A 13096-nucleotide genomic window follows, 5' to 3' on the forward strand; every position below is an offset into this window, starting at 1 on the left:
TTACATATTAGGCGAAGCCATTAGCATCAAATGTGAAGAGGAGGGAACACTCAACATAGAGGTAATTTGTGATAAAAGAGGATGCAGGGAAACCAAGCAAGATGTAACTGTTACAGTACATGAAGCCACAAAATGGGTAAAAATCAAACCAAGGAAAAAGAGGACAATTAGAAGCCTAGAAACAAGCAGTCACTTAGGGAGATGGGATCCCAGTACAGACCTAGCCCGCACACAAGGGTTGAAGACCAGTCTATTTTACCAATGGTTGAAATTTTCGGCTAGGCAGATCAGTGAAAAGCCTTGCATAGCCTGTCACCGGAAAGGTGTGATACCTCAGGCTAAACCCCTACCTGATATCAACAACTGTTATAGGAGCCCCCAACATAACTCAGACCAAGCAGAATGCTATACACAATGTGTTATGAAAATGGCAGTAGGTGATGAAAAATATGCTGCCGACAGTAAACTTTGTCCAGTGCCTCTAAGTACAGAAGGAACCGTTCCACCTATGATTAAAATAGAGAAAGGGATGATACACCCATTCTGTATAGCTAAAGGCTTAGTAGCACAATACATAAGCGATTGGCAGGTAGGGACGACCCAGCCAAAACACCACATACAGTGTATGCAAAAGCAGCAAGAATACAAACCGGCCAAAACAGCATGGAACATTACCGTCTGTCACACCCTGCCAGCAGCAGGCATACAGTGTGAACAAATAGTACCGGCCACAGGGGGGTCTGTAATTGGACTGAATCTCACCCATGCTTCATGGGTATCTACTCCAAATTTAGCTAAGGGAACGGTACCCTTAGCTGACATCTTTTGGATATGCGGACAAAGAAGGAAACTCCTGTCATCGCTGTCCCCTAATTGGAAAGGCCTTTGTGCTCCTGTGATGCTCACAGGAGCTATAACAGTAATTGAAATGCCAAATTCAATACAACCCATGCCACAGAAACTTCGTAAGAAAAGAGGAATAATGACGTTTAAAACAGACTACAACATCACAGTAAGAAACGGGATACCAGAAGGGATACCCCGACAATTAGAAGCCATAGACAGTAGCAGAGTTAAAGCAGATGAAGACGCGGATAAATGGGGATGGGCATTGGCTCTGTTCGGGGTTACTCCAAAAATCCGTTCTAGGTTCCAGGAGGTGCAGTGGATTAATTACTTGTGGTATAATCAACAAAGATATTTGAATTGGACATTGGCAGCAGTAGGAGCCTTAACCGAACAACTGCACGCCACCTCGCTAATGACAATGCAAAATAGATTAGCTATCGAGATGATGATGGCTGATGAACAAGGAGTTTGTATTATGATCAAAGCCACCGAATGTTGCACAGCTATTCCCATGCGTACAGGGGAAGACGGAAATTTGACAGAGCTCTTAATCACACTTGAAGAGATGCAACAGGAACTATTAAGTAACTCCATAGGAGGGAGAAATGAAACTGACGATTCTGGATACATTGTAGGGAATGGAATGAATATTGGCCCACTATTTTCACTGTTTGGGGCTCTAAGGAGAGGGTGGATATCATGGAAAGACTGGTTATATCAGATAGGTGTAATCTTGGCACTAACAGGGGTGGCGGTCTTGCTGGTAATATGTTGTGGTATTCCCTTGATAAAATTTCTGGTCAATAAATTGATTTCATCCACAGTAGGACAGCTCCCACTGTTAGCCATCCGAGCCCTGGAAGAAAGCACAAACGAAATAGACAGAGAACCAGAATATATGGAAATGGATGAAATACCAATTATCCTCCCCGACAGCCCCCAGCTACCTAATATTGTGGTGTATACCCCAGATAGGGAGGACTGGGATGGACCGTGCTTGGTGATATTGTAGACGAGGAAGAAGACATGCACGCACATTTACATTCACACACATGCACCCACAAAAATGAGGGATAGGATAGACAATATCTGAAAGAATGACATGGAGCTGTAATAATGAACGTATATGTATATTACTAGGACACAGGAGTATGGCTGAGAGACCAGACTCCCCGGATCAGGGACCTATGCCTGATCTGCCTCTATCAAGTCTGATTGGACTCTCAGAACTGTTTGGAGAAGAGGATATACAGGAGGGATGGTCGAGACATGATTGGTCGCCACAGCCGCCTTCCATCCAGCAGCTAAACCAGTTGGCAACAGAAGGATCTTCATCGTTCCAGCACCTGGCGATGATGGCTTCACAGAATCTGCCTGCAGCAAGAGTCGGCCCGAGGACTCCACCATCACCTGAAGGACCCTTTGGACTCAGAAACACACCCCTTCCGCAGATGCCATGGAGACAGTCACATGTGCCAGTGGCAACGATACCCTCCAGGGGAGGCAGCCAAGGTCGGCCATATGCAGCAACCGCCCGAGTGCATCCTAGACCCAATTCACTGCTAGGACCTGTCCCCAGCTTTCCACCCCCAAGGCAGGAGAGATATTCCAATCAGCCCAGTACCTCTGGAGGAGGATCAGCAGGGGTGGACCTTAGTCGAACTCACCCACCAGGACAGAGGGGAGCTTTGTACAGGCTGCTAAATGCCCAGAGTGTCCCAACCACTTGCCTGTGCGACATCAACAATACTCCCCCCACACACGAAATGCCTTCCCCCTTGTACTTCCTGTCCCCTGGACTGCACAACCTTAATCTGGTCATGGTCACCCCACTGGACATGGCAATCTTGGTTCGAGAGCTTCGTCTTCCACAAGAGTCTGTTCCAAAAACCTTGGAGCAGCTCCTGCCCCTCACAAATCACATTCCCCATGGGCTATTTGAGGAAATCATGCCACAACTGAGTCAGACAGCTGCATACCTGTTAAGGATACACCGTGACAATGCCAACATCTCTTGTGCTCAGGAGGGCCTCCATACTCAACTGTGTGGTCTTCAGTCTAGTATGGACATGCTAGCCAGCATGATGGAGCATATGGAAAGGGAACAGCTAGGGCTGGCCACCACCACCCTGAATGTGGGCAAGAATTCTCTGGGGGCCCTGTACAACCTGGCCAAGCAGCACAAGGAGCTGGAAAGATCCATCAGAGAACTGCACGACTGTCTGAAAGCCAGAATTCCTGATCCTTCCCCCACTACCCCTGAAAGGCCAACCTCCCCATATTCCCCAACTTCTCCCAAAACTTCAGACGCTGAGTAAATGCTGAGGAGTGCGGACTGATGTAATGGCACTGAACACGGACTATGATCTTGGTTCTTGAGTTTGAATTGCGGACTGGTTTCAGAAATCTGAGTGTAAATAAAAACAAAGAAGGATATATGTTAGTAACGAAGGTCGGGTAAATGTCTGTCCTTACCATCATCTGCGTAACACAGATAAAGCTAAATGCGTACACATAGATATCACATTGCAAAGTTATAAAAAGGGGACCCTTACACGGCGTGTTTGGAGATTTAGTAGTAAAGATGCACCATAGGGACCCCTTTTTCTTAAATTATAGCATGCCTCAAGAGACATGCATCGCCTAAATTTGGCGTCTGGCCAAAAAGGGCATTAGAAAACAAGCTGAAAAAGAAGAAAAACAAAGTGGAGAATGTTGAGAAATGGCCTATAATGAAAACCATTATATGATTGACTAAGGCAAATGACTTAAGGACGGACATGAAGGGAAACCATTTATGGTGTTTATCATTTAACTAGACATAGCTGCGCTAACCTTAGAATAGTTTCTTGATTGGTTGACTAAATAGTGGTAATGTAGGGGTTATTTGATGCATTTAAGTAATAAATGTGTGACTCTTTAACAAAATAATATGTAGAACCAAGTATAATGGGTTGGAGCCTCTGGTTGAGTGAGACAATAGATGCCAGAAGATGATTGGTTGCACTGATGTCAATGTAAAGCCTTTACTTTGCCATGATTAAGAGGTTGATGTAACTTGTTTTATGTGGCCATTCTAAGTGCCTTGAAGTACACCAAAACTCAATGTTTGAATGTCACCTTGCGTTGATATAATCCAGCTAATTGATCACCTTGTGCCTTAGTATGTAGGTTCACCTGCACTTCAATGTATTTACCGTGTGAAGTATCACTGATATTCATATCCGCACCAGAGTTATCAGTAATTCGAGTGATGTGTTTTTCTTTTTTATTGCAATGCATAAATGAGGATGTCTTGTCAGTAAACAACCCAAGAGTATAGTTGATGTAATGGGACTCTTTCGAGTCCCAGAGGAGGGACTGTAGAAGAATTTTTAGGTCCTTATTTGAACTATGATGAACTATCAAGTGTCCTGATCTGAACTGTATGTCCTCTGGCTGAACTAGCAGGTGTTCAACCCAAAAAAAAGGGCTCTATTAGTCATTCAGTCTGTCAGGGGCTTTCCAAGGCCTTTTAGGTGCTTTCCCGCAGGCCACGTGCAGGGGCCTCGGGCCAGCTGCACCTGTGGCTGAGGCCACATGCGGGGGGGGGCTCAGGCCAGCTGCACCTGTGGCTGAAGGTCTTTTAAAAAAATCAGTTGTAAATCCTTCACGTTTTAATGGGAGCGTTTGTCACATTGAAATAATGGCCTAACACCTGCTTAGGGTTCACTAGAGGACGCTTCCAATAGAAAACCATGTCTTGGGAATGAAATAAATAAAAAAGTCGAAGGAGGAGCGATGCCCGCGGGTCTCTAATAAATAGATGAGCGCGGTTGTCACATATTCAGTCTCTCTAGAGGACTCAGTTTGTCTAAGCTCTGTGTTGAAAGGCTTAAATAAACTTAAAAACTCTGTGCATTTTATCTTGCTTAAGGCTGAATTATTCTAAAGTGTTGTGTCCTTTTCTAGCATATCACTTGCAATTAGTTTGTGTTATCTAAAAGACGACATCCTGAGAAGACTAAAGATGAACCGCGACACATGGTTCAGTTCATATTTGTTTCAACGTCTCAGTTCAGTATGAATTTGGTTTTACATACAGTAGCTTTAATCATGCCACCAACACCGACAAAGTGTAAATGTAAACTTTCTTTTTTCATTATTTAGAATTTGGATTCCACCTCTGATCGCTGAATTTACGGCGCATTGTGCTGTGTTTTGTTTTTGGTTTGATGGCGTGTGGCTGCCTTCAGATTTCATCTCCCTCTGTACAGATGTGAAATTGTTGTCCACAGTCAGTTAACTTCTCATCTGTGAAATTTTAGACTAATTTTTTTTTCCTTTATTTATTTCATTCATTTAAAAGAAAAAGACAGAAAAGCAGAAATGAAATTTACAAGACTTTGAATGAAAAGGAGCAGAGAGAAGAACAAGTCTTATATTTTCTGCCCCTTTTTACAATTCAATTTTAAGTATACAAACATAAACTTTTGTCATATGTTGGTGATATTTTCTGTCTAAACTCGAAGGTGAACTGACCTCATTTGGGGACAGCGACGCAACATAAACACGTATCAGTACGTTTTCACTTTTAGGTTCATCTTTCTGAAGAAAAAGGGGAAATTAATCTCATTTATGCTTCCAAAAATTCTGGGTTAAATAATCCGCTCACTTTCTTCAACTCGCTCTTTTTCTCTGTTCGACACAGCAGGCTGGCGGTGTGGCCACGCCTCCTCCTACAGTGAAGGAGGAGAAAGACCCCGCCTCCTGCACAGATCATGAAACTGGAGGGACACACAGTCTGTGGACATGAGATGAAACGACGTATGGAAACCGATACACTCAGGTCTATAATCACGCTGTGCTGCGTCGTACTGAACCAATGTGTGGGTACCGTACAGTTCAAGATATATATGCAGTAAAACTGTGAACCGGATACTAACCCTAACCGGACAAAAGCTTTGGGACTTTTGCTTTTGTCCGGTTTTCCAAGTAATGAACACCTTATAACAAATTTCAATTATAATGCACAAAATGTGCAGGTCCACCTGAATCCATTATATGCCAGTTTTACTGTGTGTGTAACAGACTGTCTGTGTGTGTGTGTCTGTTGTCCTGCAGCTCTGTTTAACCTGATCCCAGTGGGGCTGAGGGTGGTTGCCATCCAGGGTGTGAAGGCGGCTCTCTACGTGGCCATGAACGCTGAGGGATTCCTCTACACCTCCGTAAGAACATCACACTCCTGACCGGCTCTGGAACCGCATCGGTTCTTGATCAGGTTTTGTTTATTCAGTATTTCACTGTTCATGTAGAAGAAGAAATGAGTCCAATATCAGTGCTGGTGTCGCCGACCGAACAGTCCCCCTATACATCCATCCCCTTGATGACACGGTTCACTGATTCTCACCTTGTTTTTGCTTCAAACTGCCTCTAGTCAACATCTGTCTCAGCCACAGACATCTGAAGCGTTTCTACAACAATCACTTCCACATAAATTCAGCATTATTTCATCATAAAAGACGGAGGAAGCGATCAGAGCGGCGCAGCTAAACGAGCTGCTAGCTGATGCGTTCACTGTGTGTCGGTCATTTCAAAACGTCATGGAATTTCACCTTGTTTCTGCTTCAGACTGACTTCAGAATGATTTTAGAGGTTTTACTTTATCATCTGATGGTTAATAATCACATGAATCCATTTGATCGCTTTGGCTGAACAGACTCCGTCTCAGACGAGCTGAAACAACACATGCACAGATGCAAAAGGTGGACTGAGTTTTAGGAGCAGACCATTCGGTCTGTGACACCGGCGCTTAACCCCGGATTCAGGAGTGTCTCACTCCCACTGGACAGGACTCCAGTCCATCACATGTTGCTAATCCAGCCAAGACCAGGAGCCATTTCCATCTGGTTGGACTGGGATGGTGCAGATTAAGTTTGATGTCCAAGGCGACAGACCGGCCGTGTAGTCTAACTCCAGTCCCACACCTGAACTCAGGTGATCCAGGTGGTCAGGTCTGCCTCTTCCAGCCACATGTCCGGACTTTTTCTTTTCAGCATTTGATCCCTGAACTGTTCCTCTGCTGCTCCTCGCCTCCAGTTGTTATATCTTATGGACACGTCCAGCCGGTCCTGTGAACCCCAAAGCGTTTTCAGGCCAGGGGGACTATTTGCTCTGGGTCTCCTCCACAGTTCTACTCTGAGCTTCTTCCAGTGTAAAACTTGTGCCAAATCAACATGGCGGTCTGTATCAGATCTGTGATGCCCCGAGTGAGAACGAGAGAAGCTGAAAGAACACGTTATTGTTCAGACATCACGCTGAATCCGTGTCCCAGAGTCCAAGTGGGACTTCAACTAGAGGTTCAGTCTCACAGCCTCAGGCACGGCGGCCGCGGTTTCCTCAGAGCACAGCAGCGTGCACACGTTCCACCTTTACATTTTTCGGATTTGCAGAGGTCCCAGTGGGAATACGGCCAGCATTAGGCACCGCCTCTTTTAGTCGCTGGAGGTCAGAAGGGTTGGGTTAGGGTTCGGGTTAACCCGCACTCCAGTTTTGTGCGTCGCACTGACTGTGTTACTTTTGTAAAACATGTTGAGGAGACATTTTGACGTCAAATGTCTTTCAGGACATCTTCACAGCAGAGTGCAAGTTCAAGGAGTCGGTGTTCGAGAACTATTACGTCATCTACTCGTCCACGCTGTACCGGCAGCACGAGTCCGGCCGGGCCTGGTTCCTGGGACTCAACAAGGAAGGAGTCATCATGAAGGGAAACCGGGTGAAGAAAACCAAACCCTGCTCACACTTTGTCCCCAGACCCATCGAAGGTGAGACGGTAGGAAGAGGAGGATACATTAGAGAGGAAGGGAAGGAGGGAAGAAAACGAGGAATAGAAAGGAAAAAGATGGGTTTAGCAAAGAAGAGAATACGAGTCAAAGTACAAAACAGAGGAAGAGGACGGAAGGAGGAGGACAGAGGAAGAGGAGACAGAGCAGGAGGAGGACAGAGAAAGAGGGGACAGAGCAGGAGGAGGACAGAGAAAGAGGGGACAGAGCAGGGGGAGGACAGAGAAAGAGGGGACAGAGAAAGAGGGGACAGAGCAGGAGGGGGACAGAGCAGGAGGAGGACAGAGAAAGAGGGGACAGAGCAGAAGGAGGACAGAGAAAGAGGGGACAGAGCAGGAGGACAGAGAAAGAGGGGACAGCGCAGGAGGAGGACAGAGAAAGAGGAGGACAGAGCAGAAGGAGGACAGAGAAAGGAGGACAGAGCAGAAGGAGGACAGAGAAAGAGGGGACAGCGCAGGAGGAGGACAGAGCAGGAGGAGGACAGAGAAAGAGGGGACAGAGCAGGAGGACAGAGAAAGAGGAGGACAGAGAAAGAGGGGACAGAGCAGGAGGACAGAGAAAGAGGGGACAGGGACAGAGCAGGAGGAGGACAGAGAAAGAGAGGACAAAGAAAGAGGGGACAGAGGAGGACAGAGGAAGAGGGGACAGAGCAGGAGGAGGACAGAGAAAGAGGGGACAGAGCAGAAGGAGGACAGAGAAAGAGGGGACACAGCAGGAGGACAGAGAAAGAGGGCACAGCGCAGGAGGAGGACAGAGAAAGAGGAGGACAGAGCAGAAGGAGGACAGAGAAAGAGGGGACAGCGCAGGAGGAGGACAGAGAAAGAGGAGGACAGAGCAGGAGGAGGACAGAGAAAGAGGGGACAGAGCAGGAGGACAGAGAAAGAGGAGGACAGAGAAAGAGGGGACAGAGCAGGAGGAGGACAGAGCAGGAGGACAGAGAAAGAGGGGACAGAGACAGAGGGGACAGAGCAGGAGGAGGACAGAGAAAGAGAGGACAGAGGAAGAGGGGACAGAGCAGGAGGAGGACAGAGAAAGAGGGGACAGAGCAGGAGGAGGAAAGAGAAAGAGGGGACAGAGCAGGAGGAGGACAGAGCAGGAGGACAGAGAAAGAGGGGACAGAGCAGGAGGACAGAGAAAGGGGACAGAGCAGGAGGAGGACAGAGAAAGGGGACAGAGCAGGAGGAGGAAAGAGAAAGAGGGGACAGAGCAGGAGGAGGACAGAGAAAGAGGGGACAGAGCAGGAGGAGGAAAGAGAAAGAGGGGACAGAGCAGGAGGACAGAGAAAGAGGGGACAGAGCAGGAGGAGGACAGAGAAAGAGGGGACAAAGAAAGAGGGGACAGAGCAGGAGGAGGACAGAGAAAGAGGGGACAGAGCAGGAGGACAGAGAAAGAGGGGACAGAGCAGGAGGAGGACAACGAAAGAGGGGACAGAGCAGGAGGAGGACAGAGGAAGAGGGGACAGAGCAGGAGGAGGACAACGAAAGAGGGGACAGAGCAGGAGGAGGACAGAGGAAGAGGGGACAGAGCAGGAGGAGACGCGCAGCGTCGTGTTTCCGTTTAAACATTGCTGTGTGATATTGAAGCTCCCATTTGTCCTCGTGGAGGACGACCTCTTCTCCTAAAACCGGGTCATTCTGGGTTCAGTCCATCACAACCAGTCTAAATTCAAAACCGGCTTATTGCTGCTTATCTTTGGCTTAATCCAGTTCATCTCTGGTTTAAAGTGTCTTAAATCCAGATTCAATTTTTTTAGTGTTAAAATCAAACCACTTGAAATTGAATCCATTTGAAAAGGTCTGAGTTTGAACCACATTAAACCAGTGCCAAACCTGTTCGATATCTCATTTATACCTGTTCCAAACCTGTTTAAATCACCTTTCATTGCTTGAAACTGATTGTATTATTGCTTCAAAACCAGTTTCAATGACGCTGGTGCCTTATGAGTCTCTTTTTAATCCTGGCAAGTCCAGTCATGGTGTTGTGGATGTGGCACAGCATCCGTGCATGTTCCCAAAACATGGCTGTGTCCTCAGTCAGGCAAAACATGGGCATGACCTCGGTCAGGCGAAACATGGGCATGTCCTCGGTCAGGCGAAACATGGCTATGTCCTCAGTCAGGCCGACATGGGCGTATCCTCGTTCAAGCAAAACATGGGCATGTCCTCGGTCAGGCAAGACATGGATATGTCCTCGTTCAAGCAAAACATGGGCGTGTCCTTGGTCAGGCAAGACATGGGCATGTCTTCGGTCAGGCGAAACATGCCTGTATCCTCAGTCAGGTGAAACATGGGCGTGTCCTCAGTCAGGCGAAACATGGGCGTGTCCTCAGTCAGGCGAAACATGGACGTGTCCTCAGTCAGGCGAAACATGGACGTGTCCTCAGTCAGGCGAAACATGGGCGTGTCCTCGGTCAGGCGAAACATGGTCGTGTCCTCGGTCAGGTGAAACATGGGCGTGTCCTCGGTCAGGTGAAACATGGGCGTGTCCTCGGTCAGGTGAAACATGGGCGTGTCATCAGTCAGGCGAAACGTGCATGTCATCGTTCAAGTGAAACATGGGCCTGTCCTCGGTCAGGCACAACATGGGCGTGTCCTTAGTCAGGTGAAACATCCGTGTGTCCTCAGCCACACACAACAAAAACAACAAAAGAAAGAACGAAAAAAGAACAAAACAAATAACAGAATAAAAACAAAACACCAACAAAGGATCAAATCAAATCAATTTTATTTATATAGCGCCAAATCACAACAAACAGTTGCCCCAAGGCGCTTTATATTGTAAGGCAAAGCCATACAATAATTACAGGAAAAACCCCAACGGTCAAAACGACCCCCTGTGAGCAAGCACTTGGCGACAGTGGGAAGGAAAAACTCCCTTTTAACAGGAAGAAACCTCCAGCAGAACCAGGCTCAGGGAGGGGTAGTCTTCTGCTGGGACTGGTTGGGGCTGAGTGAGAGAACCAAGAAAAAGACATGCTGTGGAGGGGAACAGAGATCAATCACTAATGATTAAATGCAGAGTGGTGCATACAGAGCAAAAAGAGAAAGAAACACTCAGTGCATCATGGGAACCCCCCAGCAGTCTACGTCTATAGCAGCATAACTAAGGGATGGTTCAGGGTCACCTGATCCAGCCCTAACTATAGGCTTTAGCAAAAAGGAAAGTTTTAAGCCTAATCTTAAAAGTAGAGAGGGTGTCTGTCTCCCTGATCTGAATTGGGAGCTGGTTCCACAGGAGAGGAGCCTGAAAGCTGAAGGCTCTGCCTCCCATTCGACTCTTACAAACCCTAGGAACTACAAGTAAGCCTGCAGTCTGAGAGCGAAGTGCTCTATTGGGGTGATATGGTACTATGAGGTCCCTAAGATAAGATGGGACCTGATTATTCAAAACCTTATAAGTAAGAAGAAGAATTTTAAATTCTATTCTAGAATTAACAGGAAGCCAATGAAGAGAGGCCAATATGGGTGAGATATGCTCTCTCCTGCTAGTCCCCGTCAGTACTCTAGCTGCAGCATTTTGAATTAACTGAAGGCTTTTCAGGGAACTTTGAGGACAACATGATAATAATGAATTACAATAGTCCAGCCTAGAGGAAATAAATGCATGAATTAGTTTTTCAGCATCACTCTGAGACAAGACCTTTCTAATTTTAGAGATATTGCGCAAATGCAAAAAAGCAGTCCTACATATTTGTTTAATATGCGCATTGAAGGACATATCCTGATCAAAAATGACTCCAAGATTTCTCACAGTATTACTAGAGGTCAGGGTAATGCCATCCAGAGTAAGGATCTGGTTAGACACCATGTTTCTAAGATTTGTGGGGCCAAGTACAATAACTTCAGTTTTATCTGAGTTTAAAAGCAGGAAATTAGAGGTCATCCATGTCTTTATGTCTGTAAGACAATCCTGCAGTTTAGCTAATTGGTGTGTGTCCTCTGGCTTCATGGATAGATAAAGCTGGGTATCATCTGCGTAACAATGAAAATTTAAGCAATGCTGTCTAATAATACTGCCTAAGGGAAACATGTATAAAGTGAATAAAATTGGTCCTAGCACAGAACCTTGTGGAACTCCATAATTAACCTTAGTCTGTGAAGAAGATTCCCCATTTCCATGAACAAATTGTAATCTATTAGATAAATATGATTCAAACCACCGCAGCGCAGTGCCTTTAATACCTATGGCATGCTCTAATCTCTGTAATAAAATTTTATGGTCAACAGTATCAAAAGCAGCACTGAGGTCTAACAGAACAAGCACAGAGATGAGTCCACTGTCTGAGGCCATAAGAAGATCATTTGTAACCTTCACTAATGCTTTTTCTGTACGATGATGAATTCTAAAACCTGACTGAAACTCTTCAAATAGACCATTCCTCTGCAGATGATCAGTTAGCTGTTTTACAACTACCCTTTGATGGTTTGGTGTTGATGGTTTGGAGGAAGTAACTAATGAAAATAACTCAGACAGAACAATCGGAGAGAAAGAGTCTAACCAAATACCGGCATCACTGAAAGCAGCCAAAGATAACGATACGTCTTTGGGATGGTTATGAGTCATTTTTTCTCTAATAGTTAAAATTTTATTAGCAAAGAAAGTCATGAAGTCATTACTAGTTAAAGTTAAAGGAATACTCGGCTCAATAGAGCTCTGACTCTTTGTCAGCCTGGCTACAGTGCTGAAAAGAAACCTGGGGTTGTTCTTATTTTCTTCAATTAGTGATGAGTAGTAAGATGTCCTAGCTTTACGGAGGGCTTTTTTATAGAGCAACAGACTGTTTTTCCAGGCTAAGTGAAGATCTTCTAAATTAGTGAGACGCCATTTCCTCTCCAACTTATGGGTTATCTGCTTTAAGCTGTGAGTTTGTGAGTTATACCACGGAGTCAGACACTTCTGATTTAAAGCTCTCTTTTTCAGAGGAGCTACAGCATCCAAAGTTGTCTTCAATGAGGATGTAAAACTACTGATGAGATACTCTATCTCCCTTACAGAGTTTAGGTAGCTACTCTGCACTGTGTTGGTATATGACATTAGAGAACATGAAGAAGGAATCATATCCTTAAACCTAGTTACAGCGCTTTCTCAAAGACTTCTAGTGTAATGAAACTTATTCCCCACTGCTGGGTAGTCCATCAGGGTAAATGTAAATGTTATTAAGAAATGATCAGACAGAAGGGAGTTTTCAGGGAATACTGTTAAGTCTTCAATTTCCATACCATAAGTCAGAACAAGATCTAAGATATGATTAAAGTGGTGGGTGGACTCATTTACTTTTTGAGCAAAGCCAATTGAGTCTAATAATAGATTAAATGCAGTGTTGAGGCTGTCATTCTCAGCATCTGTGTGGATGTTAAAATCGCCCACTATAATTATCTTATCTGAGCTAAGCACTAAGTCAGACAAAAGGTCTGAAAATTCACAGA

At 45.6% G+C, this 13096-nt stretch overlaps 1 protein-coding gene across 2 annotated transcripts in view; it reads left to right on the forward strand.

The window, feature by feature from the left end:
- LOC117509338 (fibroblast growth factor 12-like) overlaps positions 1-13096 on the forward strand; it is a 152545-nt gene that overhangs the window by 136494 nt on the left and 2955 nt on the right. The window contains exons 3-4 of one of the 2 annotated variants that reach the window (XM_034168996.1): positions 5920-6056; positions 7454-7652. In XM_034168996.1, the coding sequence (XP_034024887.1) occupies positions 5920-6056; positions 7454-7652 (336 nt within the window). The remainder of the gene's footprint in view (positions 1-5919; positions 6057-7453; positions 7653-13096) is intronic. The other variant, XM_034168998.1, reaches the window with a different exon arrangement.

This window comes from Thalassophryne amazonica, chromosome 4 (assembly GCF_902500255.1).
Source record: "Thalassophryne amazonica chromosome 4, fThaAma1.1, whole genome shotgun sequence".
Lineage (NCBI taxonomy): Eukaryota > Metazoa > Chordata > Actinopteri > Batrachoidiformes > Batrachoididae > Thalassophryne > Thalassophryne amazonica.